The sequence below is a fragment of the Mus pahari genome, chromosome 13 (genome assembly GCF_900095145.1).
Source record: "Mus pahari chromosome 13, PAHARI_EIJ_v1.1, whole genome shotgun sequence".
Lineage (NCBI taxonomy): Eukaryota > Metazoa > Chordata > Mammalia > Rodentia > Muridae > Mus > Mus pahari.
The window spans coordinates 78,870,777-78,896,413 of record NC_034602.1 but is presented as its reverse complement, the minus strand read 5'-3'; the positions used below and the strand labels follow the sequence as shown (position 1 = coordinate 78,896,413).

Here is a 25,637-nt window from a genome sequence, read left to right as displayed (position 1 = left end):
TCTCTTCTCTTCTCTTCTCTTCTCTTCTCTTCTCTTCTCTTCTCTTCTCTTCTCTTCTCTTCTCTTCTCTTCTCTTCTCTTCCTTACTTCCCCTCCCCTCCCTTCCCATTCCCTCCCCTCCTCTCCCCTTCCCTTAAATTGACATACCTTCCAGCCCTCTCTTGGGGGGTAATTACTGTAAGTAATGATTGTCTTCTACATTACAGGTATTGTCAACATGGACACACCATATGGTTCTGTAACACCTTCTTCTACACATTTGGGAAACTTTGCCTCAAGTCTTTCAGGAGGTCAGATGTATGGGCCTGGAGCACCCCTTGGAGGAGCACCTGCTGCTGCTAACTTTAACAGACAGCATTTTTCCCCACTTAGTTTGTTGACTCCATGTTCATCAGCATCAAATGGTAAGTGTCTGTATCCCCACATCCTTAAAAGCAAAAAGAGTTGAGATCTGTAAGTATAGAATATTTGCTTTTGAGACAGGCTCTCCTGTGTACTGGGCTAGCCCCAGCTTTGCTGCTTCCAGTTCCCACAAGCTGGGAATACATTCCTGTGCTACTTCAAGCAACTTACTCCAAATTTGGGATTTTAACATCACCATAATTTTAATGCTGAACGGGATGTAATTTCTAACTCTTGACGGTCTGTGTAAAATTTGTAGTTTTTAAACCATTTATTGAGACTAAAGAAATGGCTCAGTACTTAAGATCGCTTGCTACTCTTGGAGAATCCACTTTTGATCCCAACACTTACTTGACGGCTTATGTTCGTCTGTAACTCCCGTTCCAGGGCGTCTGACCCCCTTTTCTGAACTTCATGAGCACCAGGCATATATGTGGTGCACATACATAAATGAAGACAAAATCTTCCAAAAATGCTTTTAAAACTTACTTTTTGAATGGTACATGGTGGTGAAACCAGAGTGTCTTGCCTGCATTGAGGCACCTACTTACTCTCAATTTACATTTATTCTTCAGATCGACTAGTGACGGGAATAATTTCTAGCTTTGTAAAACAAGTGACTAGAAAGCCTAGCATTATGGAACATAGTTGTAATTCTAGCTACTTTAGAGATCAAGGTAGGAGAATTTATATTTCAGACAGCCTCAGATCTATAGTAAATTGCCAAGCATGTAGGCATAATATAAAAATAGTCTCTAATGCAAATAGAAACACTTGTCTGTATAAACAACACAAACTTTTCCACACCTTTTAAATTTTATCTCTGACCGGGTGTGGTGGCACACGCCTTTAATCCCAGCACTTGGGAGGCAGAGGCAGGCGGAGATCTGAGTTCCAGGCCAGCCTGGTCTACAAAGTGAGTTCTGGGACAGCCAGGGCTATACAGAGAAACCCTGTCTCGAAAAACCAAAAAAAAAAAAAAAAAAGGATTTCACTGCCGCCACCACCACCACCCTGCTTTTATTTTATATTAGTAATATATTTAAAAACTTCAATTTCTAATGGGCATACACAAAGTAGCAACATTAAGGATCCCAGCTTGTGTTAATAGTGTGTACTCCTAGATTCTAGGTTTGCAAGGCTAAGATAGAGGGAGGGTAAGTTGAAGACTTGCCAGCACCTATGACAAACAAAAAACCAAACAAAGCCCCTTGGGTTTGGCTGTGAGACAACTCTCTAGTGTACTTCACCCCATTGCTTTAAGACAGTCAGATGGTCATTCCCAAAACTACTTCTTGTGTAATGCCAACAGTCCTGTTAGAGAGATGAGGAGGAATTGCTTCCAGTTAGTAGTTTACAGGCATGTGTAAAGTACTGTGTGTAGCAGCCTGGTCTTAACTGATTTTTCTCCCCTTAAGCTAGACTTCACTGACTTAGATACAAGGATTCCTTTGCTTTTATATCGGGAACAACTGTCCAAGTTACTTTTCTGTTGCTGTGAAGGCAGTGTGACCAAGTCAGCTTACAAAAGAATTTCTAGGGAACCTACAGTTGAGGGGCTTAGAGTTCGTGACCACTGTTGAGGAGCATGGCTGCAAGTGGGCTAGCACATAGTGGAGTGTGAGGTGACAGCTCAGATTGCACCCACGAGCATGAGAGAGATGCGGTGGGCGTGCACTAAGATGGGGATGATGTGGGCCTCTGAAACCTCTGCCCATCACCAGTGTCACACCTCTTTCAAAAAAGCCACACTTCTAGTTCTTCTCAAACAGTTCTGCCAACTGGAGACACATTCTCACACAACCACATTTCTTTCCCTGGCCCTCGTAGACTTGTGGCAACAGCAGAATACAAAAATACCCTTAATACAATGTCAAAATCCCCCAATTTCAGTTTGAAAACTATTTAAATGTCCAAGGTCTCTTCTGAGACTCAAGTCAATCTTTATTGATTGATTATATTAAGTACACTGTCACTGTCTTCAGACACACCAGAAGAAGNCATCAGATCCCGTTACAGATGGTTGTGAGCCACCATGTGGTTGCTGGGATTTGAACTCAGAACCTTTAGAAAAGCAGTCAGTGCTCTTAACCACTGAGCCATCTATCCAGCCCCCAAAACACTTTTCGAGTCGGATTCAAACCAGTGACCTAAGGATTCAAGGCAATCTTGACTCAAGGCAATTATAACCCCCCCCCCCTTATAAAATCAAAAATCAAGTTGCATAACTCCAATATGATGTCAAAGCACTTAAATCAGTCTGCCCTCCCAGACTTGCTGACTGTTACAGACTTCTCTCTTTTGGTCTGGCTACACTCCCTGTCCACACACCTGACTATGGCTTTCTTAACCATGGCTTTCTTAACCCTGGAGGAAGTGTTCACAAGCCAGAACCACATTTGCCCTAAGTTACTACTGCCTGCTTAGGGTAGAACCTGGCCCTGCCCTTCAGTTATATTTGCATTAATCTGTGCCTTCCAGTGTTGCTAGTCTTTCCTTGGGCATTTTCTCTGTACTATGGGAAGGTTACTGGTGGGGGCTTGCCCTGAGGCACCACTGCTTTTATTCCATTATCTATGAAACCTCTCCTAATCTCTTTCATGTGTTTTTGCCCAGCCTTCTCATTGTGATTGTAGAGCAGAGTGAGAATGACCCCTAATTACCTATAGTGAAAAGTCAGAGCTAGGCTATCAGCCAGTGAGGTTTGTCCAAAACTTCTCAGTTACTCTCAGGCAGATTTTTTTTTTTTTTTTGGTTTTTCGAGACAGGGTTTCTCTGTGTAGCCCTGGCTGTTCTGGAACTCACTTTGTAGACCAGGATGGCCTCGAACTCAGAAATCCGCCTGCCTCTGCCTCCCGGTTACTGGGATTAAAGGCGTGCGCCACCACACCCGGCTATCTCAGGCAGGCAGGTTCTTATGACAAGTACAAAACAACAAAAAAACCAAACTGCATTCTTTTGTGAGATTATCCGCAAGATTTCTACTCAACAGTGCTAATGTTCTTCCCCTCTGAAACCCCTTGAGCCAGGCCTCCATAGTCAGTATAGCTCTCAACTGGACTGTTTCCTATACCCCTGCTACAGAGTGTTCATCCACTTTCCTAGTCCAGAGTCCAATGAAAATCTTTTACATTCTTCCCAAAAGAAGCATGGCCAGGCCTCTTGCAACAATTTAGCCTATCCTCAAGTACCTACTTTTTTCTGTTTTCTATGAAGAGACACCATGACCAAGGGAACTTAAAGAAGAAACAAACAGTTTATAGAGGTTGAGCATCCATGAGCGTCCTTAAGCGTCCTGGCTGGGAGCATGGCAGCAACCAGGAGGCATGGTGCTGGAACAGTAGCCAAGAGTGCAGAACTCCTCCCCAGGGGAGGGCAGAGTGACAAACTAACCTGGAATCGCTTAGGATTTTTTTGGTATTTAATTTTTTGTTTATACTTTTTGATTTTGATTTTGAGACAGTATCTATAAAACTCTGCCTACCCTGAATCACACTATAGACCATCCTGGCCTGGAATTCACAGAGATATGCCTGCTTCTGCCTCCAGAGTGCTGGGATTAAAGGCATGTGGTTGGGCCTTTGAAACCTCAAAGCAAGCTCAGCCCCAGTGACACACCTTCAACAAGACCATACCTTCTAATCTTATTCTGACGAGTCTCTTGGAGAGTCATTCTCTTTCAGAGTGCCTCAACTCAGTTGTTTGTGAAGAGTACAGTTTGAGGGAGCTGGAGTTGCAGCTCAGTTAATAAAGTACTTGCCTAGCATACACAGTATTTTGAACTTGATCCCTAGCACTTCATAAAGCAGGCACCTAGTACTCATGAAGAATCTAAAGCCCAGCTGCAAAGGCTGGGAACTGGCAAGCGATGAACCAGTGACGACCTGAGTGCAGGTGCCCATAACCTTGAGCTGTGAAAGGTGGAGCAAGAAACGGAATCCCTAGGGCTTGTTTCTGTTAACCTAGCTCCAGTTTCACTGAGAAACCCTGTCTCAAGGGCAGAGTAATTGAGCAGGATGGATACTTAGCATCTGCCTATGGCTTGCACACCAGCACAGAAACTTGTGCATGGATCATCACAGTTGGACACACAAATACTCACTATTCATAGCTATACAGAAATTAGTGCCAGCCTGGGCGCAGTGGGCATGCACTTAATTTAAACATTGTTCTTTTGAATGTTTTGATTTTATATTAGCATCAGATATTGGCTTAATTAAATAATAAGATGGTGATTTGTTAAATGATTAGTTCTCCACTTTGTAGCATTGAGATCATTGTAGTCTAACATAAAATTCTTGGGCTTTTTATAAAATGTGGGGGGGGGTATTAAGAGTTGAGCTCAGGGCTGGAGAGATATGGCTCAGTGGTTAAGAGCACTGACTGCTCTTCTGAAGGTCCTGAGTTCAAATCCCAGCAACCACATGGTGGCTTACAACCATCTATAACAAGATCTGATGCCCTCTTCTGGAGTGTCTGAAGACAGCTACAGTGTACTTACATATAATAAATAAATAAATCTTTAAAAAAAAAAGAGTTGAGCTCGGGGGGGGGGGGGGAAGAGTTGAGCTCAGGAAGGGCCTCATGAATGCCAAGTAAACACTATATTATTGAACTAACTTGTTACTGTTATCAGTTCTTAATTTCCACTTATGTTGCTTTTAAAGACAGAGTCTTATTTTGTAGCCTAGCCTGGCCTTGAACTTGTAGACTTCCTGTATTTTGTTTAGTTTGAGATGTTTTTGTTTTGTTTTGTTTTGTTTTGTTATGTAGCCTTGGCTGTACTGGAATTCACTATATAGAGATTCTGCTCTTGAACTCACAGATATCCTACTGTCTCTGTCTCCAGAAGGCTGGGATTAAAGATGTGCGCCACCATGCCTGGGTGCAGTCATCTTGATTATAAACCTCTGTAGCTCTGATTACAAATGTGCACCATCATGCTCAGCTTAAGCATTCTTCTTAAAACAGAAGAGAAAATTATTTCAAAGCAAGAAAGAGGCTGTTAAGGAAGGAGGAGAAGGATAAGACAGTGATGGGAGTAAGGGAGGTTAAAAAAAAGAATAATATGATGTATATATACAAACTCAATTCTTTGGAAATTAAAAGTAATATTAAATCTTAGCTCACCTCAGAAAAACTAAAATTTGGTTTTGCAAAATTAACTATTTTACAGAGTATCTGTATAATATTTCAAAATATCCTTTTTCAGAGTCTGCAGCACAGTCTGTACCCTCTGGAGTCCGTGCACCGTCTCCTGCCCCATCCTCAGTACCTTTAGGGTCTGAAAAGCCCAGCAGTGTCTCTCAGGACAGGAAAGTTCCAGTCCCAATTGGGACTGAGCGTTCTGCACGGATCAGGCAAACTGGAACTTCAGCTCCATCTGTTATTGGGAGTAATTTGTCTACATCAGTAGGACATAGTGGCATCTGGTCCTTTGAAGGGATTGGTGGTAATCAAGGTATGATATGCTCTATATTACTGGAAATGAAGTTTATTCATTTAGCTAAATATTTTAATCAATTTCACATTCATTTAATTTTTTGAGATTTTACTTTTATGTGTGGTGTTTTTCCTGCTTGTGTGTCTATGCAACATTCATATGCCTGGTATCTGAGGAGGCTAGATGAGAGCATTGGATCCCCTGAAACTGGAGATGCAGCCAGTTGTTAGCTGCCATCTGGGTGCTGGGAGTGGAAGCGTCTGTCTAGCCCTCCTCATCCCTTTAAAGGATCTCTATTCCTGTCTCTTCAGTTAGACTAACCTCTCTTAGTTCTGGTTTCACGTGCTCTTTCCTTCTGCACTTACTCATCTCTGAAAATAATCTAGTGACGTAAACAGTATTGGTTTATTAAGAGTCTCCGAGCCAGGTGTGGTGGCGCACGCCTTTAATCCCAGTACTCGGGAGGCAGAGGCAGGCGGATTTCTGAGTTCGAGGCCAGCCTGGTTTACAAAGAGAGTTCCAGGACAGCCAGGGCTACACAGAAAAACCCTGTCTTTAAAAAAAAAAAAAAAGAGTCTCCGGTAGACCGTTGTGTCCTTGAACTAACTGTGTCGATGGATGAGACTAGCCTTGACCCTAGTCCTTTTGCCTTCATGTCCCGGTACTTGATTACAGGCGTTTGCTGTCTTGCCCTACAGAAGTCTCCTTGTATTTTCATTTTGCCATATTAAGATGTTGGTGTTTCCTTTGAGACCTTTTGACTTCTTCGTAGCTTTGATTTTCTTTTGTAGTTTGGTTGTAGTCATTGTTGCTGCTATTGCTATTTAAGTGAATAAATGTTTACTTAAAAGGGTTTCTCATGAGAATCCTACACGGTCCATTAATGTTACTCATGGTCAAGATTTCTCAAGATGGCCCTCTCAAATAACTGATGTATTCCATTTGCATTGTTAGAATGCTTACACAATTCTTTTGTGTGTTATTTTATCTTTTTATGAATTAGTGACATTTGTGACAACTTCAGAATTCTTTATATGAAATTGTTAGCATCTTATTTCTTCAGACATTTTACTTTAGGAACCATATTAAAGTAGATGTACTTATTTCCCGTCTCACTCTGCTCACTAAGGATGAGTTTATATCAGACTCATTTCTAAGAGAACAAGTTCCTTAATGCCATGAATCTAGGATATACCAGTGCCTCACATCAAAAGACAGTCACAGTTTCTTAATTGTCTTGTAGTTTTTTCCCACAGACTTAGAGTGAGAAAAGCAATTCCATGCATTTACTATACCAGGCATTTCTAATGATGTGTAATTTTTTTGTTTTATGATACTGTTCAGTAAGCAACATGGAAATACTGCTGTAAACATAACAAAAATAGATTATTTTGAAGGAATTCACAATTTGGTATAAGTTAAAATAGGAAATATAAAGTTTTTTCTTTTTTCTTTTTTTTTTTTTTTAAATAAGCTGTGTCTTGATTTTGAATGTTACCAACTTATGTTTCTGACTTTCTTTTCTCTCAGACAAAGTGGACTGGTGTAACCCTGGGATGGGAAATCCCATGATTCACAGGCCAATGTCTGACCCAGGAGTGTTTTCACAGCATCAAGCAATGGAGCGAGATAGTACAGGGATTGTAACCCCTTCCGGTACATTCCATCAGCATGTTCCTGCAGGATACATGGACTTTCCTAAAGTTGGGGTAATTTAAATACATATTTTCATTATTACAAAAGATGTTTTTGTTCGTCTGTTTGTTTGTTTGTTCCTGTTTATCCCCGGTCATCTTTCATTTCCAAGTGCATAAGCCATGAAGTCTCTCTGGAGCTTGACAGGTCAGCCTGACTGAGGTGGTCTTTCTCGCCATTTAGGGAACTCCTGTTCCAGCAGTTGTTTGTTGGTTTGTTTGCTTGGAGTATGTTGTTTATTTTGGGGTTTTCTAGATTTTTATTTTTACTTATGTGTACATGTGACTATGTATGTGCACATGAATGCAGATGCCCACTGAGGCCAAAGAGGGCATTGGATAAGTTGGAGCTGGAATTACAGGAAGCCATGAGCCATTAAAAATAGAAACCAAGAACTGAACTCAGGTAGTCGTCAGGAGCAGCAAACCCTTAACTGTAAGCCATTTCTCCGGCCAGCCTAGAACCCTTTGTGGGGCGAGGATTACTTTCTGCTTGTTTTTTATTTGGTTTGGGAGATTTTTGTTTTTTTGTTTTGTTTTGTTTTGTTTTGTTTTGTTTTGTTTTGTTTGGTTTTTCGAGACAGGGTTTCTCTGTGTAGCCCTGGCTGTCCTGGAGCTCACTCTGTAGACCGGGCTGGCTTCGAACTTAGACGCCTGCCTCTGCCTCCCAAGTGCTGGGATTAAAGGCGCGTGCCACCACGCCCGGCTGGGAGATTTTTGTTTATGAGACAGAGTCTCAACAGGTAGCTCTGGCTGGCTGGTCTGGAACTCTGTGTAGACCAAACTGGCCTCCAGCTTACAGCGATCACCTGCTTCTGCCTCCTGGATATTGGGGTGAAAGGCCTTGGTCTACGTGTCTAGCTAAATAAGTTGATATCAGAGAATACTTTCTAGGTTCTGTGAATGACCTATGAATTCATAAAGTCAATTGAGGCTTTAAAATTGATTTTAGGGCTCTTGGCTCTTTTGTTTTTCGTTTCTGGTTTTTTTGTTGTTGTTGTTGTTATGTGGTTTTGTTTTTTGTTTTTTTTCATGGGGTATGTATATCCCTGGCTGGCCTGAAACTCACTCCATAAACTGGACTGCCTTTGTCTCTCAAATAAATGCCTCTTTTTGTTTTCTGTGACAAAGTTCTCTTCACATAGTCCTTATAAGATTTTTATTGTTTATCAGAGGTAGGACGCTAAGAAGAAAATAGTGACTTGAATATTAATCTCGCTCTCTTTCTCTCTCTCTCTCTCTCTCTTTCTCTCTCTTTATCCTCTTTCTTTAAGAGTATGCCTTTTTCTGTATATGGGAATGCAATGCTTCCTCCAGTAGCACCTATCGCTGATGGTGCTGGAGGACCCATATTTAATGGCCCTCATTCTGCAGAACCTTCTTGGAATTCACTGATAAAGATGGTTTCAAGTTCCACAGAAAACAATGGTCCTCAAACGGTAAGGCTGATGATTCAGCAAGCAGTCACTTACATGTTTACAAAATACGAAGCAAATAGAATTCAGGTAAACCATGGTAACTTTAGAGCAGAGAGAGTGCGTCCAGCAGAGGACATTGGCTATGTAGCTGAAGTACATCAGAGATTTCTGTCAGATGCTACTCAGGTTTTAAATTAATTATAGGAAGGTGCCGGGTGGTGGTGGCGCACGCCTTTAATCCCAGCACTTGAGAGGCAGAGGCAGGCGGATTTCTGAGTCCAAGGCCAGCCTGGTCTACAAAGTGAGTACCAGGACAGCCAGGGCTAGACAGAAACCCTGTCTCGTAAAACAAACAAACAAACAAACAAAAATTATAGGAAGGTATTTTATATTTTACTCTGTAGCAGATGATATGTACGAAAATTTACTTACATAGCTGTCCGTGGTAGTGCTCACCTTTAATCTCAACACTCAGCAGGTGGATCTTCCTAAGTTATGGGTTAGCCTGGTTTACATGGAGAGTTCCAGGCCATCTAGAACTACATAGTAAGGCCCTGTTTTCAAAAACAAAACTATGTAGTAAGATGCAAAGTGATCTTCATGTAAAATAATTATATTAACATTACTATTTGCTACTTTTTTAAGAGTTTTAAAGTATATGAAAACCTAGAGTAATGATTATACACTTGTTTTTGGGCAGAATGTATCTTTACATCTTTTGTCTTGTCTGACACTCACTAGGTACCCCAGGCTGATCACAAACTTAAGGTACAACTGCTTCAGCCTCCCAGGTCCTTGGATAATAGGAATAAGGAACTGTACTTGTCTAATCTGAAGTTGCCATGGTGTCTATTCTGGAAAATCGTCCTTTTACAGCAGTCTCCATGCTGTTAAGTAGCTTTTAGGTTGTGAGCATCACCTCCTGCTAGGATTTCAAAAAGAAAAGGGAGCAAGGAGAGTGGGTTTGGGAGCTAGAAGTTATAGTTTAGTGACAGGACACTTACTTAGCATTCTCAAGTTCCCAGACTCATTCCCAGTCAGGGATGTGACATACATTATTGTTTTTTTCTCTAATATTTCCTAATGTGCTGCTCTTTTTTATTTTTATCCTTCCCATCCCCCCGCCCCCCACTTCTTGGGTATTGCATGTTTTATTTATCCAGTGTTCAGAAATTGCAGTTTTTTTTAAGTGATTATTTTTTCCCAGTTTGTGAGTGTGTGTCTGTGTGTGCCTGTGTTTATTTCTGTGTCACATGAATGTTTTGTGTCTTTGGAGCCCAGAAGAGGATCTTGGAACTAGAATTATAGACCGTTAAAAGGTACCATGTAACTCTGGGAACCAAGCCTAAGTCTGCTACAAGAGCATCCTGTGAGCCATCTCTGCAGGCCCAGCCTTTTGTTCTTCTCTTTCAGTTCTTTGACAAGAGGTCTCAAATAACCCAAGCTGTCCTTACTGTACAAATGAGGATGACCTTGATCTCCAGAGTATTTCCTTCTCTTTATTAGGACTAAATGTGTTGCCAAATCCAGCTGTATGTTGAAGATTGAATGAGATTACGTTGTCTTAGTCCATAAATGTTTCGTTGTCCTAGGATTCTAAGTATCTGCCTGATTTGTATTTGGTGACACGAATGCTCTGTTTGTAGGTATGGACTGGACCCTGGGCACCTCACATGAACAGTGTGCACATGAACCAGCTTGGCTGATGAGGAGAAGCCTGGTAGACTGCAGATTCCTTTCATTCAGAGGAAATCACAAGTGGCCGAGAAACATTTTTATGCTCCCAAATCATTCTACTGATGTGCTTGACTGAAGTGTGTAGGCTTTTTGCAGAAGAACTTACTAACTGACCTATTTTCTGTGAACATTTGTGACAGCCAATTCTCCATCATCATCCGTTTTTACCTTAGTTAGCATTTTTTCTTATCACTTTTCTTCTTTCTCTCCCTCTTCTCCTTTGGACATAACTTTCTGTTGAAGCTGTTCTTTGGCTGGTTGGTTTTAGTACTGTAAACTGCTTCTGAGCAAACACGGAAATTTAGCAAAATTATGTAAACTTGATCCTGAAGTTTTAGAATGGCAAATAAATGTACAATTGTTTACATAACAGAAAAGGCTAAGCAGAAAGTAAATTTCAGTGTGTCAGTCTAGAGGCTCTACTTTATGTAGACTTAAATTCATGTGAGATATGTACCTTCATATTCAGAAATCTGGATGTCTCCTTCATACATTAAACTATTAATAAGCACCACTTTTCTACTTGTATATTTTAAGCATAGAGTAAAATGATGGGCATTATCAATGGATGTTCCCTGCATTAGCTCTGAAACACCCATCTTACTCCCTGTTGGGTTTGTTTGTAGCAAAGCAGATAGAAGAAATTTCTGATTTTTCCATGTCTTTATTAAATTTGTCACACTTTTCAAACTCATGCACACATATCTCTTCAGTTTGGACTCTTTCTTTGCCACTATTGCTACTTAGTAAGATTCTCTTTCTCAGTAGTGAGAACCATCCTGTAAAGTTTTTTCCCATAGTGGCTGTGACACAGATGTGGAGCATCTTCAGGGGCACCAGTGGTTTCTTCTAACCAGAAACTTGAGACTTTTGAGCAACTTAAAAGCCACCACAGTTCTCAGTCAGCATATATTGTTTATTTTTAAAGATTTCAGCATATTTTATATTGGGTTCTTACCATCTTCCTGGTCAGCAAGAGTCAACATGCAGTTTCCCTCTTCAAGCACCTGTGTCTTAGTTTGAAAGGCTCCTCTCTCTGCACTTGTTGGTAGAAATGAAAAGGATGAACAGATAACTTGGGCCAACTCAAAAAGGAGTGTTTGGGTTTGTTTTTAAAATGAATACACGGATTATAAATTAAAGTCTCCATTTAACTTGTTTATATGTGATTCAGGGCCACACTAAACTACTCAGTGGGAATTATATATTCCATCCACTTGAAACAATAAACAATAATGTATACAAGAAGACTACGTGTCCTGCCCTGTCTCCTATGGAAAAGGAACTCACATGATTGAAATATAAAACAGTTTATATGTGAGAAATACTGTCATAATACATGTCAAATACTATCAATTTGGTTTTTAATTAGAGACAAACTGTAAAATATGAACTAAAGCTTACATATACCACCCAAGGTGGATAGTAACATTCATTGGTTGTCGTAGTATGTAGTATGATTTTATGCCTATAGTGACCTGAGTGAAAAGGATAAGGTAGTTTCTCAAACCCACCCAGCACTCTGGATGCTAAGTATATACATTCAGTTTCACATTTGCTTAATACACCCAAACATAGGAGGAAAATAGCCTACAGATACAGCCATGAATTTAAAAGAAATTTAAAAGCACTTTACTTACACAAAGCAACAAAACTGCATGATGTTAACATTTTGTATTGAGTTTTGCCACGGTTCTATCTTCTTTGCTCCCACAATACTTTTCTGAGATAACTAGAGTTATTTTCTGCCTAAAATAATGAAGTTGGAGAACAGACACTACTCAGGATGTGCTGCCACATGTGAGTAGGGGTGCTCACCACACATAACCTCCTAGTGAGTGTCTTACTGAAAAAGGAAGAAGGGTGAAAACGTGAGTATTTTCTTGGTTTTAAAATGTGGAGCATGGAAATAGATTTGAGCCCTGTCTCTCTACGCTGAGAGAGCAGGACAGCACCATGGTTCTAGAAATTTGTACCAGGAACATTTTTCAAATACATTTTTATACTTCAGATGTAATATAGAACATTTTATTTATTTAAACAATAAAAAAAGTTCTTGAGACCGTGCAGGTCTTTTTTTCCCCTTTTTGAAGTATGTGATTGTCTCTGCACACTACATAGTTTGCTTCTTTTTAAGAAGTGACTTAACAGATCGCTGTGGTGGTGCACACCTTGAAATCCCAGCAGTCAGGAGGCAGAGGCCTGCTGAATCTCTGAGTTCAACCCCACCTGGTCTACAGAGTAATTTCTAGGACAGCCAGGGCTACAAAGAGAAACCCTGCCTCAAAAAAAAAAAAAAAAAAAAAAAAAAGAAAGAAAGAAAAGAAAAGAAAAAAGAAAAGAAAAGGGGAAAATGTGTGGCAGATGTGGTGGCGCATGTCTTTGAGCCTGGCAGAAGGGTCTCTTGAGTTCAAAACCAGCCAGGTCTACAAAGTTCCAGGCCCAACAGGGCTACATAGTGAGACCCTGTCTCAACCCCTTCCCCCACACCCACCCCCTACCCCCAAAATACACCTGAGTCTGACTTGAAGTTGTTATTTTTTATAATTTCTCATAAGAATTTGCCTCATACATAATTTCTTAAATTTTCCTAAAGATGTTTAGGCATTTTATTTGGAATATGAACCCTCTAAAATGACAATATAACCTATATTAAAATTTTGAGTAGTGTGCTGATAGTAAAAATGTTGAGGTTTAGGACTTGAAGGTTAGTAAAATACTTGTCTAATATATGTCAAGCTGGTTAATCCTAACACTGAAAACAATCAGTAGCAGGTGGTGGCACATGCCTGTTGTGCTTGTGATCCCAGCTTTGTAGCTGAAGTTGGCATGGAATGCTGGATCTTCCTGCCTATGCCTACTAAACGCTGGATTTCTACTGAGCAGGTGCTGCTTGCTGTCATCCCATCATAAGGTAGAAAAATGGTGTGGAGTGGGAGGCCCAAGATTATTATGCATTCCTTGAGTTTGCTATGTAGCCTAGGCACTGACCTCAACTTGTGGCAGTCCTCCAACCCTTGCTTCTTGTGTGCTGATGTGGATTTGTGCCACTGTACCCCCCACCTCACCCCCCCCCCCCAGGATTAGACTGGAACTCAATAGGTAGCCCAGGATGGTCTCAAGCATACCCAAGACTTGAATTCTTATCCTCCCTTTGCCTCCCGCACTAGTGCATGAGGATTTCTCAGAGTACACAGTCAGCCTTTATTATATAGTGAGTTCTTGAATAGCCTGTGCTACAGTGAGGACATATATCTCAAGGGCATATGGGGGAGGCATAAAGCTATGCCTGATAACCTTAGTCCAATCCTTAGAATTCCCTTCCCAGAAGGACAGAATCAACTTCAAGTGGTATCAGAGACCACGTGAGTTTCCTCCTCAGGGTTAGAGTTAGGTTTACAGACACATCATATGCACATTATTAAGAAGACAAAAAGTTAAATATGCTCATATATGCAACATCACAAAATACCTAGTAATAAGTTTAGTTCACATGACAATATATCGGTTTAGTTTTTTAAATTTATTTCCATTACTTTGACATGAATGCAGGTGTTCAGTTTTATCAGTTGTCAGTTACCTGTAGCTGTAGAAAAAAATTGTTAAAGATTTTAATAACTGCTTGAAAATTTTGGTTTGGGTTTGTGAATAATAGATCTATAAATAACAGGTTTATTTATACACAAAGGATTGTTTATGCTTACCATAATCGGGTACGAATCTCCTTACTTCCCCAGTGTTGAGAATTAATTCTAGGCTCTCGTCTGTGTGGTAAGTTGGGACTTGGGGGAGTTGTTTCTAAGTAACTTCTTTGGCTTAAGGCCGTTTTGGGAGGGCCTAGTGGATATTACCAGTTTTATGGGAGTAAAGTGGTTTCTTAAATTGGCAAGAGATAGGTGAGCTGTTTTTAAAAGGGATTATGCTATGGGAGCTGAAGGCAGGTTACCCAAGTTTCAGAAAATAAGTAAAGTAGGGGACAGTGTCCACAGTTTGGCTTTAGGAAACATGGGATAGGTTTCTAAAAACTCAATTCACTTTGGCCTACCCTAGGGGTGGGCGCTCCGTTGTTCCATTTATTTGCTGTTGTCAGGAACACGAATGTGAAAAACTCAAGAGTTGTTGTATGCCCTGTGCATTCCATTTAACCAGAAGACAGTGCTCCCGTTGAAGCAAAATTGTGCTGTTGATGGTAATTCATTTTGTAAAATGAAAAACAGTTTTCCCCCTGCTCCTTATTATGATGGTGATTCTTCTTTAAAGAGTCTCACCAGGTACCACTGCTAGCCTGGGGTAGATCCTCCTGCCTCTGCCTCTTGAGTGCTGGGATTAAAGGAGTGCGCCACCACTTGGCATTCTGCATTCTCCTGTTTATAAAGGAATACAGAATGCTAACCGGAACAGATAAAGACAATTAAGTCTTATTATAAAGTAGAACTGCCTAGGGGATAAAGGACGCAGACTTAACACTGACCGAGCCAGAAACACAATTCCCAAAGTAGGTGTTTCAGCAGTGCGTGGAGGAAACGCGAGATAGATGCTGCGCGCCTGGGGCGGAAGCAGCCAAGTCACAAAAAGTACTTGAGCCACAATTTCCTTGAGCGGAAACTGAAACTCAACAGCAAGGCAGTTTGCTCGCCCCGCCTACCCTTGCAGTTCCGGTTCCTGCTCTGAGCTCCACCCCAGCAAGGAAAGGAGTCTTGAGAGCCGCAAGCTGCTCCGAGCCGCGTGGGAAAGGCGGGGCCTTACGTCATCTCTAGCGCGACGCCGGACACCACCTCGGCTGGGAAGGGCAGGCGTGGCCTCGGGCTCGCGCATGCGCGCAGCCTCTCGGCCGCCCGCTCTGTGGAACCATGCTATGCCGGGCGTGTGCCGGGTGGCTCCGGTTGCTGCCCACCCAGCGTCTCCGGGCACCAGGATCACCGCCCGCCTGGAGCAGCGCGCGGCTCCCAGCCCTTCCGGTATGGGCGGCCGCGTCGGTGTCGCCGGCCTCTCCGGGCGGCTGGTATGAGGCCCTGGCAGCGTCGGCGCCGGTGCGCACGGCGGAGGAAGTGCTGCTGGGCGCGCAGGAGGCCACCGGCCTCCCCTGGTGGGGCAGCATCGTACTCAGCACCATTGCCCTGCGCGGTGCTGTCACTCTGCCCCTGGCCGCCTATCAGCACTACATCCTGGCTAAGGTGAGGGGCGTCGGTCCCCGTGCTGCCTGCCTGCTAGTGTTAACATCGAGGCTGCGTCTTTGCTGAAATAATTTAGTTAGCGTTGCATGTTAAATGATGGTTGGTGACTGGAGTGCCTTTCAGTTTACCCGACCTACCAAGCCTTCGAAATACAAGTGCCTCCCAAATTTTCGGTTAAGACCAATATACAGAAGAAATGGCACGAAGGAACCTGTGACATTAGGGTCATAAACATTTTAACAGAGCGCCTGCTGCATTATTTGTCACTATTGGTACTGCTCTTTATTACTAGAAAGGTATCACTAAGTTAGCAGTTTCCAGACTTAAATTCTTCCTTTGGGCCTACGATCCTGTATCCGATGGATTGGAACTTTGAGTTGGCCTTTTAGGAACTCTGTTCAGTGGAATTAGTATAACATTACCTTTCCATTGCTGCGCCCGGGGGTGGGAGGGGGGTTGTAAATCAAGATTTTAAGTACTTTGGGTCACAGAGGATTGCCAGGAAGGAATGCAGCAGCATTGAGCCAGGAAGCATTCACAGTGAGGTGTTAACACTGGAACTTTGTTTTCTCTCTCCTGGGAAATCTAGGGATGGAACAGTAAAACCCGCAGTGCAGTTTTCATTCACTCGAAATCCTATGGAGGAGGTGCTGTTAGATATGTTACATACTGGAAATCAGAATTTCAGGTTATGCACAGCCAGAAACAAAACACCAGGCACCCATAACCAAGAAGTTGCAGTTGGTTTAACTCTGTGGTTGCCAAGATCACGCACATGAGTGGGTGTACAAGCAGGAATTTAAATTTGGGGCTAGAGATATTTTAAGCAATGGAGTTTTCTTAAATGTTTCTAGTTACAAATGTGATCAATAAACAACTTTTGTATATAGTCTAGCGATTAGAGACTAGAACTGTGAGTTTTGTTGCCCTGACCAAAGGCTGAGTGGGGGAAGAGGGATTATGTGGTTTGTAGGTTATATAGTCTATCATGGAGGCATTACAGAGCAGGAACAGCTGCAGAGTCCTTGGAGGAACACTGCTTACTGGCTTTTTATACAGCTCACACTGCCTGGGGCTGGTGGCGCAGTGTCCTGTTAGTAATTAAAAAATGCCTCATAGGCTAATCTGATGAGTGAAATGTCTTAGTTGGAGGCCCTTTCTCCTGGATGTGCAAAGTTGACAGCTGAAGGTAACTATGCAGTAGTTATCAATAAAGATCCTTAATGAACTCATCAAACGTTTTTCTTTAGTTAGGTGGAAAACTTGCAACCAGAAATAAAAGACATCGCCAAGCGCCTTAACCAAGAAGTTGCAGTCTGTGCACGTCAGTTTGGATGGTCCAAGAGAGTGGCCAGGTATGCAGCTTTGTGTCTGCAGTCACGAAAATGTTTGTGTGTGTACACATATTTGTATATATGTGTGTGTGTGTGTGTACACAAATGCATACTTACATGTATATTTAGTGTAAACACAGGGTTGGGTATTCTTTTGATTGGTGTATTCATGTTAATCACTATGCAGCATGGTGGTTTTATGTATCGGAATGGAATCGAAGAAAGGAAGAAACAGGCGTTATCCCAACTCCTGTGAAGCTGAATGGTCCTCCCATCTCAGCCTCTCTCTCAGCTCTGAGATTACAGGTGCAGACTATTATATCTGGCTCTGTATGTCGAATATGACAGGGTTTCTTGTGTACCAGGAGGCCCTGTAGGCAACTGTACCCAGGAATGACCTTGAACTTCCAATCCTCCAACCCCTGACCTCCCAAGTGCTTAGATTATACATTTGTGATACCACACCTGGCCTCTCTTCTGGGGAGCCACTGAAAAGATAAAGTCAGTGAATTAAAACTGTATTAAGATTTGATGTGGGCTGGAGAGATGGCTCAGTGAAGAGCACTGACTGCTCTTCCAAAGGTCCTGAGTTCAATTCCCAGCAACCACATGGTGGCTCACAACCATTTGTAATGAAATCTGGCACCCTCTTCTGGAGTGTCTGAAGACAGTTACAGTGTACTTACATATAATAAATAAATCTTTAAAAAGTAAAAAAAAAAAAAAAAAAAAATTGATGTAAGTCAGTGGAGCTGGGCAAGGAATGTGCCACCATGCTTGGCAAATTCTATTTAATGTGAGCTTTGTCATCTTTATTTGATGCTAATAAAAATTTAACATTGCACTGAAGAGCTGAATCAGCAATTAAGAGCACTTGCTTTCATTTGTTTATTTGTCCATTGATGTTTTAATCTGAGACAGGGTTTCTTTGTGTATCCCTGGCTGTCATGGAACTCACTTTGTAGATCAGGCTGGCCTTGAACTCAGAGATTCACCTGCCTTTGCCTTCTGAGTGCTGGGATTAAAAGCATTGGTCTCTGTATGTATCTTGTAAAGAACACTTATTGCACTTTCAGAGGACCTAGGTTTGATTCTCAATACTCACATGGTGGCTTATGGCTGTCTGTAGCTTCAGTCCTTGAAGTATCCACTACCCACTTCTGACCTCTGAGGGCATCAGGCATTCATGTGGTGCAATTAAATACATGTAAGCAAACCACTTATACACATAAAATAATAAAATAAATTTTAAACAAGAATAGTAAAGAAAACTTGACATGTAGGGAAACATTGTAGCTAAACAGTTGAGGCAAGACATTAATCTCAGTACTGAGGAGGAAGACACAGGTATATCTCTTGAGTTCCTCCAGCCTGTTTTACCTAATGAGTTCCAGGCCATCCAGGCTAAGACTGAGACGTTGTCTCAGAAAGAGAAGAAAGTAGAAAGTATATATATATATTAATGCATGAAACATAAATCCTTATTTGTTACATATATGCTTAAGTAAGCATGGTGTTTTGATATTTTTATGAACAGAAATCTGAGAGCTATAGCAGTGAACCAGGACCAGATGAATAGTTAGTTGTCCATTTGGGTTGCAGATGGCTTGATGAAGTGACATTTATTATGCCTTCCTTGCCTGTACCTCACTAGTCCATTTTGTTGGATGACCTAAAAGTTTTAAGGACCAGGATGTACAAGTGTACGTAGAGAAAGAAAGTTCAGATAAAACTCAATACACCAGAAAGAAAAAAAACAAACAAACAAACAAACAAAAAAAACAAAAAAAACTCAATACACCAATTAAAGGCCTGTCCTGTACTAAATGTGTATGATATGAGATTGAATGTGAGGAAGAAACTGGGCAAAGTCAGCGGTGCACACGCAGGAGGCTACCCTGGGCTAGTGCTCCCCTCCCAGCCTCAAAACAAACAAACAAACAAAGGAAAAAACATCCAATAATCCTCCCTCAAGACAGTAAGACTTAACAGTCAAAAGCAACAGTTTGGTGTGGTTGCACGTAATCCCTCAATCCTGGCATTTTGGAGGTGGGGACAGGAAGGGTAAGGTAGCCTTGGCTACACATCAAGTTCAAGGTCATCCCGGACTGTCTGAGCCACGGCTCAGAAAACCACTTACATAATTGAGCTGGGTGTGGTGGTGCATAGTTTCATCCCTGCATTTAGGCAGCAGAGGCAGGTGGATCTCTGAAATCTGGGCCAGCTTGGCAAGTGCCAGGTGCCAGGCCAGTCAGGGCTCACAGTGAGACTCTGCCTTTCAAAAGCAAAAGAATCTGATTTGGTGAACAGATTAACATAACCCTTGTTGGGAAGTTGATTGAAAACACTAGAGGCCATTTTGGCAGTCTCAGAATATACACTGCTGGAACGGAAAAGCTACTTTAGGAGGGCAAGTGATAGTGTTTGCCTGGACCACAGAGTTAAGTGAAATAGGCTTTCAGCTGTAATAGCTGTAGTTAAAAATGTGTTAAGCTTTGTTGGTCTTGAAACCCCAATACATATTTATTTATTTATTTATTTATTTATTTATTTATTTATGCTTGATTTTGAGACAGGAGTTCATAGGTAGCCCAGGTTTGCCTTACTAAACTGACTATGTAGCTGGAGCCTGGCCTCAAGCAGTTAGAGACTATGGTAAATAAAATTATTTTTAAAAACCGTACTGGCTAGAGATCATTAGAGACTAAAGCTGTACCTGACAGAATCAGTAGAAGGCTGCATGTCAGGCCGGGCGCGGTGGCGCTCGGGAGGCAGGGGCAGGCGGATTTCTGAGTTCGAGGCCAGCCTGGTCTACAGAGTTCCAGGACAGCCAGGGCTACACAGAGAAACCCTGTCTCAGGAAAAAAAAAAAAGAAGAAGAAGGCTGTGTGTCTTCTGCTTAGTGGCTGTCCCCTTACTGGTTACCATGGTTTAAACCCCGTTCAACCCTTCGGCCATCGCCTCAGACTGCTGTAGGGTGAAGCTTCTGCTGGTGGTCAGGTGTCATTCCCTCTCCACCCTCCCCATAGACTCACCTATCTGAAGAACATGCGGAGACTTGTCTCAGAGCTGTATGTCCGTGACAACTGCCACCCTTTCAAAGCCACGGTGCTGGTCTGGGTCCAGCTTCCAATGTGGGTCTTCATCTCGGTCGCCCTCCGGAACCTCAGCACAGGGGCCACACATTCAGACGGTAACTTGCAGAAACCCTCATCTCTCAAAATCTTCAGGGTTGCCTCCCAGTAGAAAAACAGTCCTAGTTTTTATAATTACCATTTACTGTCTTCCTTACATACAGAATTCAGAGTCTTAAGTATAAACACACAGTCTGTGTTGAGAACAAAAACTTGAGAAAATGAAACAAAAAAATATATAAATAGTTTGAATAAAAAGTGTGCACATGGGGGCTGGAGAGATGGCTTAGCGGTTAAGAGCACTGACTGTTCTTCCAAAGGTCCTGAGTTCAAATCCCAGCAACCACATGGTGGCTTACAACCATCCGTAATGAGATCTGACTCCCTCTTCTGGAGTGTCTGAAGACAGCTACAGTGTACTTACATATAATAAATAAATAAATCTTTAAAAAAAAAAGTGTGCAGATGCTTGAGTGAGGCAGCTGTTTGAGTGTGGCACTTGGAGAGTGGTGGGCTGCTCTCTGTATGTTCCTGACATCCTCAGCTGTTCTGAGAGCTCCTGTTTTGTGTATCTGTCTCAGCAGGCATTTCTGTTCAGGAACAGTTAGCTGCTGGTGGGATGCTGTGGTTTCCTGACCTCACTGCAGTGGATTCCACCTGGATTCTGCCTGTCTCTGTTGGTGTTGTCAACCTACTGATCGTGGAGGTCGGTGCCTTGCATTGGGGTTGCTGACCACTTCAGGCACTGGGATTGCCTGCTCTGGGGGCAGGAACTGTGTTACGCCTTCCCTTCCAAACAGCCATGCACGACTGTGGCACTCAAGGACATAGAATCCCTGTTGAAGAAAGAAAAGATAGGGCTAGAGAAATAACTTGGTAGTGAACACTGGCTGCTCTTTCACAGGTCCTGGGCTCAATTCCCTGTACCCACATGGCTGCTCACAACAGACTTTACCTTCTGTTTCAACTCCATGAGAAACACCTTGCTGGGATAAAGTAGAGAAACAGATACACGAAAGTACAGGGTTTGTCAGTCACTCTTCATTACCCACAGTGCTTCTGAACCAGGCACACGTGCAGTACACAGAAAACTGAAGCCATCAGTGAACTTTTGTTGGGGAAAGACATCATGTGTAATATAAATGTTCTTCCTTAAGAACACTCAGTATGGCTCTGGTTTGTGCTCAGTGACTGGTAGGAAGAAGGCAGTGATGGCCGGAGGCTGAAATGAATTACTGTCGGTGCTGACAAAGAGCTCTAACTCAACACTGCTGTGTGCCCGTGTCTGAACAATTGACACACATTACCTAATTCCGACCAACCCTGTGAGAATTACATGGTGGTTATTTTACTTTAAGGGAGGGATAGCAGTGCACAGAGTTAAAACTTGTGCAAGATGATGAGTCTCTGGGAATACAGGGCTGCCGGGTGTGGGTTCACCTGTCTGTAATCTCATCACCCCCGGAAAGTGTCTCCGGAAGTCAGCAGCAGCAGCAGCAGGCTTGCCTCTGCAGTCAGAGCCCTGCTTCACAGGCAAGGAGGCTTAGCTGGTGTTCCCAATCTTGGAGATAGACACTTAGTTATGTAAGTTCATTGATGCTGAAGTTGTTGTGTTCAAGTGCTGGGTATGGAGGCCACGGCCTTCTACACACTAGGCCAAGTGCTGTGCCATTGAACCAGTGCCAGCTCTTAAAGGTACTGGTAGAGGCTGGTCTCAAATCAGCTGTTAACAGAGTGTGGCGGTCCACACTTGTGATCCCAGCTTAGGCAGTGTTTGAGACTACCCTAATCTATTGAGTGAGTTCCAGGCCAGTCAGGGCTGCATAGTGGAACCCTATCAGAGGACACTAGCTGGTCACAAATCCATAAGCCAAAAATGACTTTGAGTTGCTGATCCGGTTTATCAGTGCGAGGGTTATAGCAGCACCGTAAAGCCTAGGCTTCAGCTGGTGTTTTTAAACTTACCTGATTTAATGTGTACTTAGTAACCATGGGTTCTACTTCAGATTTTCGCTCTACAAAAAATTGGAACATCTCGTTTTCAAATGTATGTCACAAATTTTGTCCGTGCTGTATCGGTGTTGATGATCCCAGTTGCTGCAACAGTGCCCTCGGTGAGTAGCATGGCATGTCTGGGGCTTCCTTGACCCTCGGGACCCTTGCTGTTGAGTCTGTATCCCTGAGAGCACTGCCTGGACGAGTCACCTTTCACGTGGATGTGTCCAGCTGTCCTGTCACTCTCTGCTCTCCTTCCTCTATTTTAATCTAACAGAATACCTCCATAGTCAGGTTGCTACCTACTCGACTAGCTAAGAAACTGAGCAGCTTCCATATAGACTGTGTTAGGAACTAAAGCACGTAAAAGAGGAAAACCGTCAAAGTCCATATGGATTCCTGAGGACGTCTTCATCTTGTGTGTTGCTGTGGCCTTGTTCGCTTGTCTCTATTGAGACCTAACCAAGGTTTTGAAAGAAATAGAACAGTTGATTGTTGTTACAACTTCTTCAGTCTTTTCCATGGTTCCCACAGGTACTTTAGAAGTTGTCGAGAGCCATGTCATGTTGGTTTGCATTTTTACTCCACGCCAACATGAAGCCAGTAGTTGGCATTCAGTAGCTGGCATTAAGGTTAGATGAGCCCACCGTACTTGAGGATCCACAGCGATGCCCTGTTGGTGTGAAAGTGTATTTTTAAGTTGGTCCTTGGGTGAATAACTGTCACCTGTGCAAAATAAGCTTCCATGTATCAGAAACCAGCTTGAAATGGTGGCTGTCACAGTGCTTTCCCATGGGGGGGGTCCTTGCTGTAAGATTCTGTGTAACCCCAGCGCAGTGGCAGGAGAAACCCCCGATGAAGCAGGCGTAGGGTGTGCCAAGGATCAAGCTCAGAGTTTATAACAGATGTGAAATGGTGTCTTAGGTACCTGTGCTTAACTCTGACCCGGGTCCAGAGTGGTCCAGATGAGAGATGAAGCGGCCGCTCCACAGGGGCAGCCAGAGGCCTGTGGCTGCTTCCTGCTCCATCACTCACTGCCTCTGACACGTTTCCTCATGGCCACAGTGCTCCTGGTGGCTGCTGGAGCAGGTTAGGTTGCAGAGGGTGCCTGAGGTACACGTGGTCCTTAGGAGCGTTGCTAGGTGTCCCACCAAACAAGTGTCCTTATGTCTCATTTAATCACACCTAATTTAAGAGCCTAGAAAGTACGTATAGTGGCTTTTTAGATATCATATAGCCAGCAAAGTTAGGGTTTTGTTTCTTAGCAACAAAAGGAATTATGTAGATGGCAGCTTATGGTTCCATCTGGATGCACTGAAAAGTGTGGTGAGCTAAAGGCTTGACAGTGCTTGTGTGAGCCAAAGGTGGTGTGCAGCCACTACCCCAGCTATCAGAATATGACAGGGTGTATGTGTGGTTGTCACGGACAGCCTCCTAGAGTCAGTTCTCCCTTCCCCCATGTGAGTTCCAGGGTTTACACTCGTGTCCTCTGGGTTGGGGCCGAGCACCTCTCCTAGCTGGTGCACCTTGCCGTTCGTTCATAGACACGCTTATTAATGCACCTAGTATGTCACCTCCTGTCTCCCAGTGGTATGGTGAGGCAGGCCCACTAAAGTCTCCCTGAGTGATGAGCCTGAGCATGGAAGGGAACTTAACTCTGACTCTGCTCCTCGGGGTCCCTTTTGCAGGTAGCTCAGGTACTAACTAACTGCTGTGCCCTCCTGCCCTTGCAGTCTCTCTGTGGGTGCTGTGTTGTGTTTACCGTTCTATACAAATGCTCTCAGAACAGCACTCTGAGGTGGGAACAGTTGCTGTCCTGTTTATAGGTAGGAAACAGAAGCAAGAGCAATGACCAGTACAAAGCCAGAGGCTAGAGAACAGGGCTCAGACTTAGAGAGCTTCGTCCAGTCAGGGCTCTTCAGCCACATAGTTCTACTTCCGAGACCTGACTGCCTTCTGATGCTCAAGCAAATCGTGATACACGTGTATGTTTACAAAATCCATGTATGTGAAGTAAACACGTGTGTATAGAAAGGCTTTAGGGCTTAGTCTGAAGTGCCACCCTGGGTTGTATCACAAAAGAAAGTTGATAATTCTGTCCTGAAGAACTAAAAAAAAAACATCCTGATGACACAGAGAAGCTAGTTCCTGGAGAGTTATGAGAGGCCGATGAGTAATGGGGAAAGTACGATCTGGTAAGACTGCCAAGGGAAGTGGCTGCCCCAGGCTCCCTGGTCCACCGGCAGGATCAGCCTGTCAGCTCCCGTGCTGGGGAAGAGTCCTAGCAGTCAGTGGAGGCGCTGCTCTCCTGCTCCCTGTCGCCGTCCGCTCTCCTTGTGCCCAGCCCTTCTCGCCTGCTGGAGTCCTCACGCTGTGTGGGAGCTTGCTCCGAGTGCTGGTGCCCTTTACTGACGGCCAGCCTGCTGTGCAGGCCCAGCGCTGACCATTGCGTGCTCTCTCTAGGCTCTCGTTCTCTACTGGCTGTGCTCCAGCCTCATGGGCCTCACACAGAACCTGCTGCTGCGCTCCCCCGGATTCCGCCAGCTCTGCCGGATACCACCAAGCAAGTCCGACTCAGAGACCCCGTACAGAGACCTCTCTGCTGCCTTTTGCGCCAAGTTCCTTTCAAGAAAACGATGAGGGTCCACTCCCAACACCCTGGAAATAATTACAAATGTCACTGTCAGTTTCATGCATTGAATTTAGAAGTCTATGTTTAAATATCATGAAGCACTGTGGGAAATTAAGATGTATTTGATGTTTAGTATGAAAAACTAAATGTTCAATTGTAAGAGTGTAAAAATAACATAGGATGCCTGGCCTTGTTCATAAAAAAAAAAAAAATCATAGTTTTGCTGAGAACAGGATTAGGTCCTGTATGAGCTCTACCCAACTGTCCACAAATAAAGTTTTGTAAGTTAAAAAGACTCTGGTGAGATAATTTCTTTCCTTCTTTTTTTTTTTTTTAAAGGATTTTGTTTTTATAAATTGTGAGTGTTGTTGTGGGGGTATGTGCATCTGTGTATAAGTGTGCTAGAAACCAGACTCTGGAAAAGCAGTATATACTCACTGCTGAGCGGTCTCACAAGCCCTCCAGTGAGGTAACTCAACCACTGAATCATTTAGCCATCTCTCTAGCCCATGAGATCATTCTTTTTTGTTTGTTTGTTTGTTTTTATTTTCTACGATTTATTTATTTATTACATGTAAGTACATTGTAGCTGTCTTCAGACATTCCAGAAGAGGGAATCAGATCTTGGTTGTAAGCCACCATGTGGTTGCTGGGATTTGAACTCAGGACCTTCA

The 25,637-nt window shown here is 43.0% G+C and overlaps 2 protein-coding genes across 4 annotated transcripts in view; both read left to right on the top strand.

Moving 5' to 3' along the window:
- Ankrd17 (ankyrin repeat domain 17) overlaps positions 1 to 12,754 on the top strand; it is a 144,779-nt gene extending 132,025 nt beyond the window's left edge. The window contains exons 28-32 of the mRNA XM_029545023.1: positions 207 to 404; positions 5,615 to 5,863; positions 7,376 to 7,554; positions 8,814 to 8,978; positions 10,604 to 12,754. Of these exons, the coding sequence (XP_029400883.1) occupies positions 207 to 404; positions 5,615 to 5,863; positions 7,376 to 7,554; positions 8,814 to 8,978; positions 10,604 to 10,663 (851 nt within the window). The 3' untranslated portion in view covers positions 10,664 to 12,754. The remainder of the gene's footprint in view (positions 1 to 206; positions 405 to 5,614; positions 5,864 to 7,375; positions 7,555 to 8,813; positions 8,979 to 10,603) is intronic.
- A 2,767-nt stretch (positions 12,755 to 15,521) lies between these two features.
- LOC110330672 (cytochrome c oxidase assembly protein COX18, mitochondrial) lies at positions 15,522 to 25,256 on the top strand. 3 transcript variants are annotated; one of them, XM_021210934.1, is made up of 6 exons: positions 15,522 to 15,868; positions 17,119 to 17,223; positions 20,232 to 20,395; positions 20,921 to 21,042; positions 22,343 to 22,450; positions 24,795 to 25,256. In XM_021210934.1, the coding sequence occupies exons 3-6, from the start codon at positions 20,251 to 20,253 to the stop codon at positions 24,969 to 24,971; spliced, it is 552 nt and encodes a 183-aa protein (XP_021066593.1). In that variant the 5' UTR covers positions 15,522 to 15,868; positions 17,119 to 17,223; positions 20,232 to 20,250; the 3' UTR covers positions 24,972 to 25,256. The 3 variants fall into 3 exon arrangements, with proteins under 3 accessions (XP_021066593.1, XP_021066592.1, XP_021066590.1); XM_021210933.1 differs by having other exon boundaries at positions 15,528 to 15,868; positions 17,123 to 17,223; XM_021210931.1 differs by having other exon boundaries at positions 15,528 to 15,868; positions 17,123 to 17,223; positions 20,918 to 21,042.
- The last annotated feature ends 381 nt before the right edge of the window (positions 25,257 to 25,637 follow it).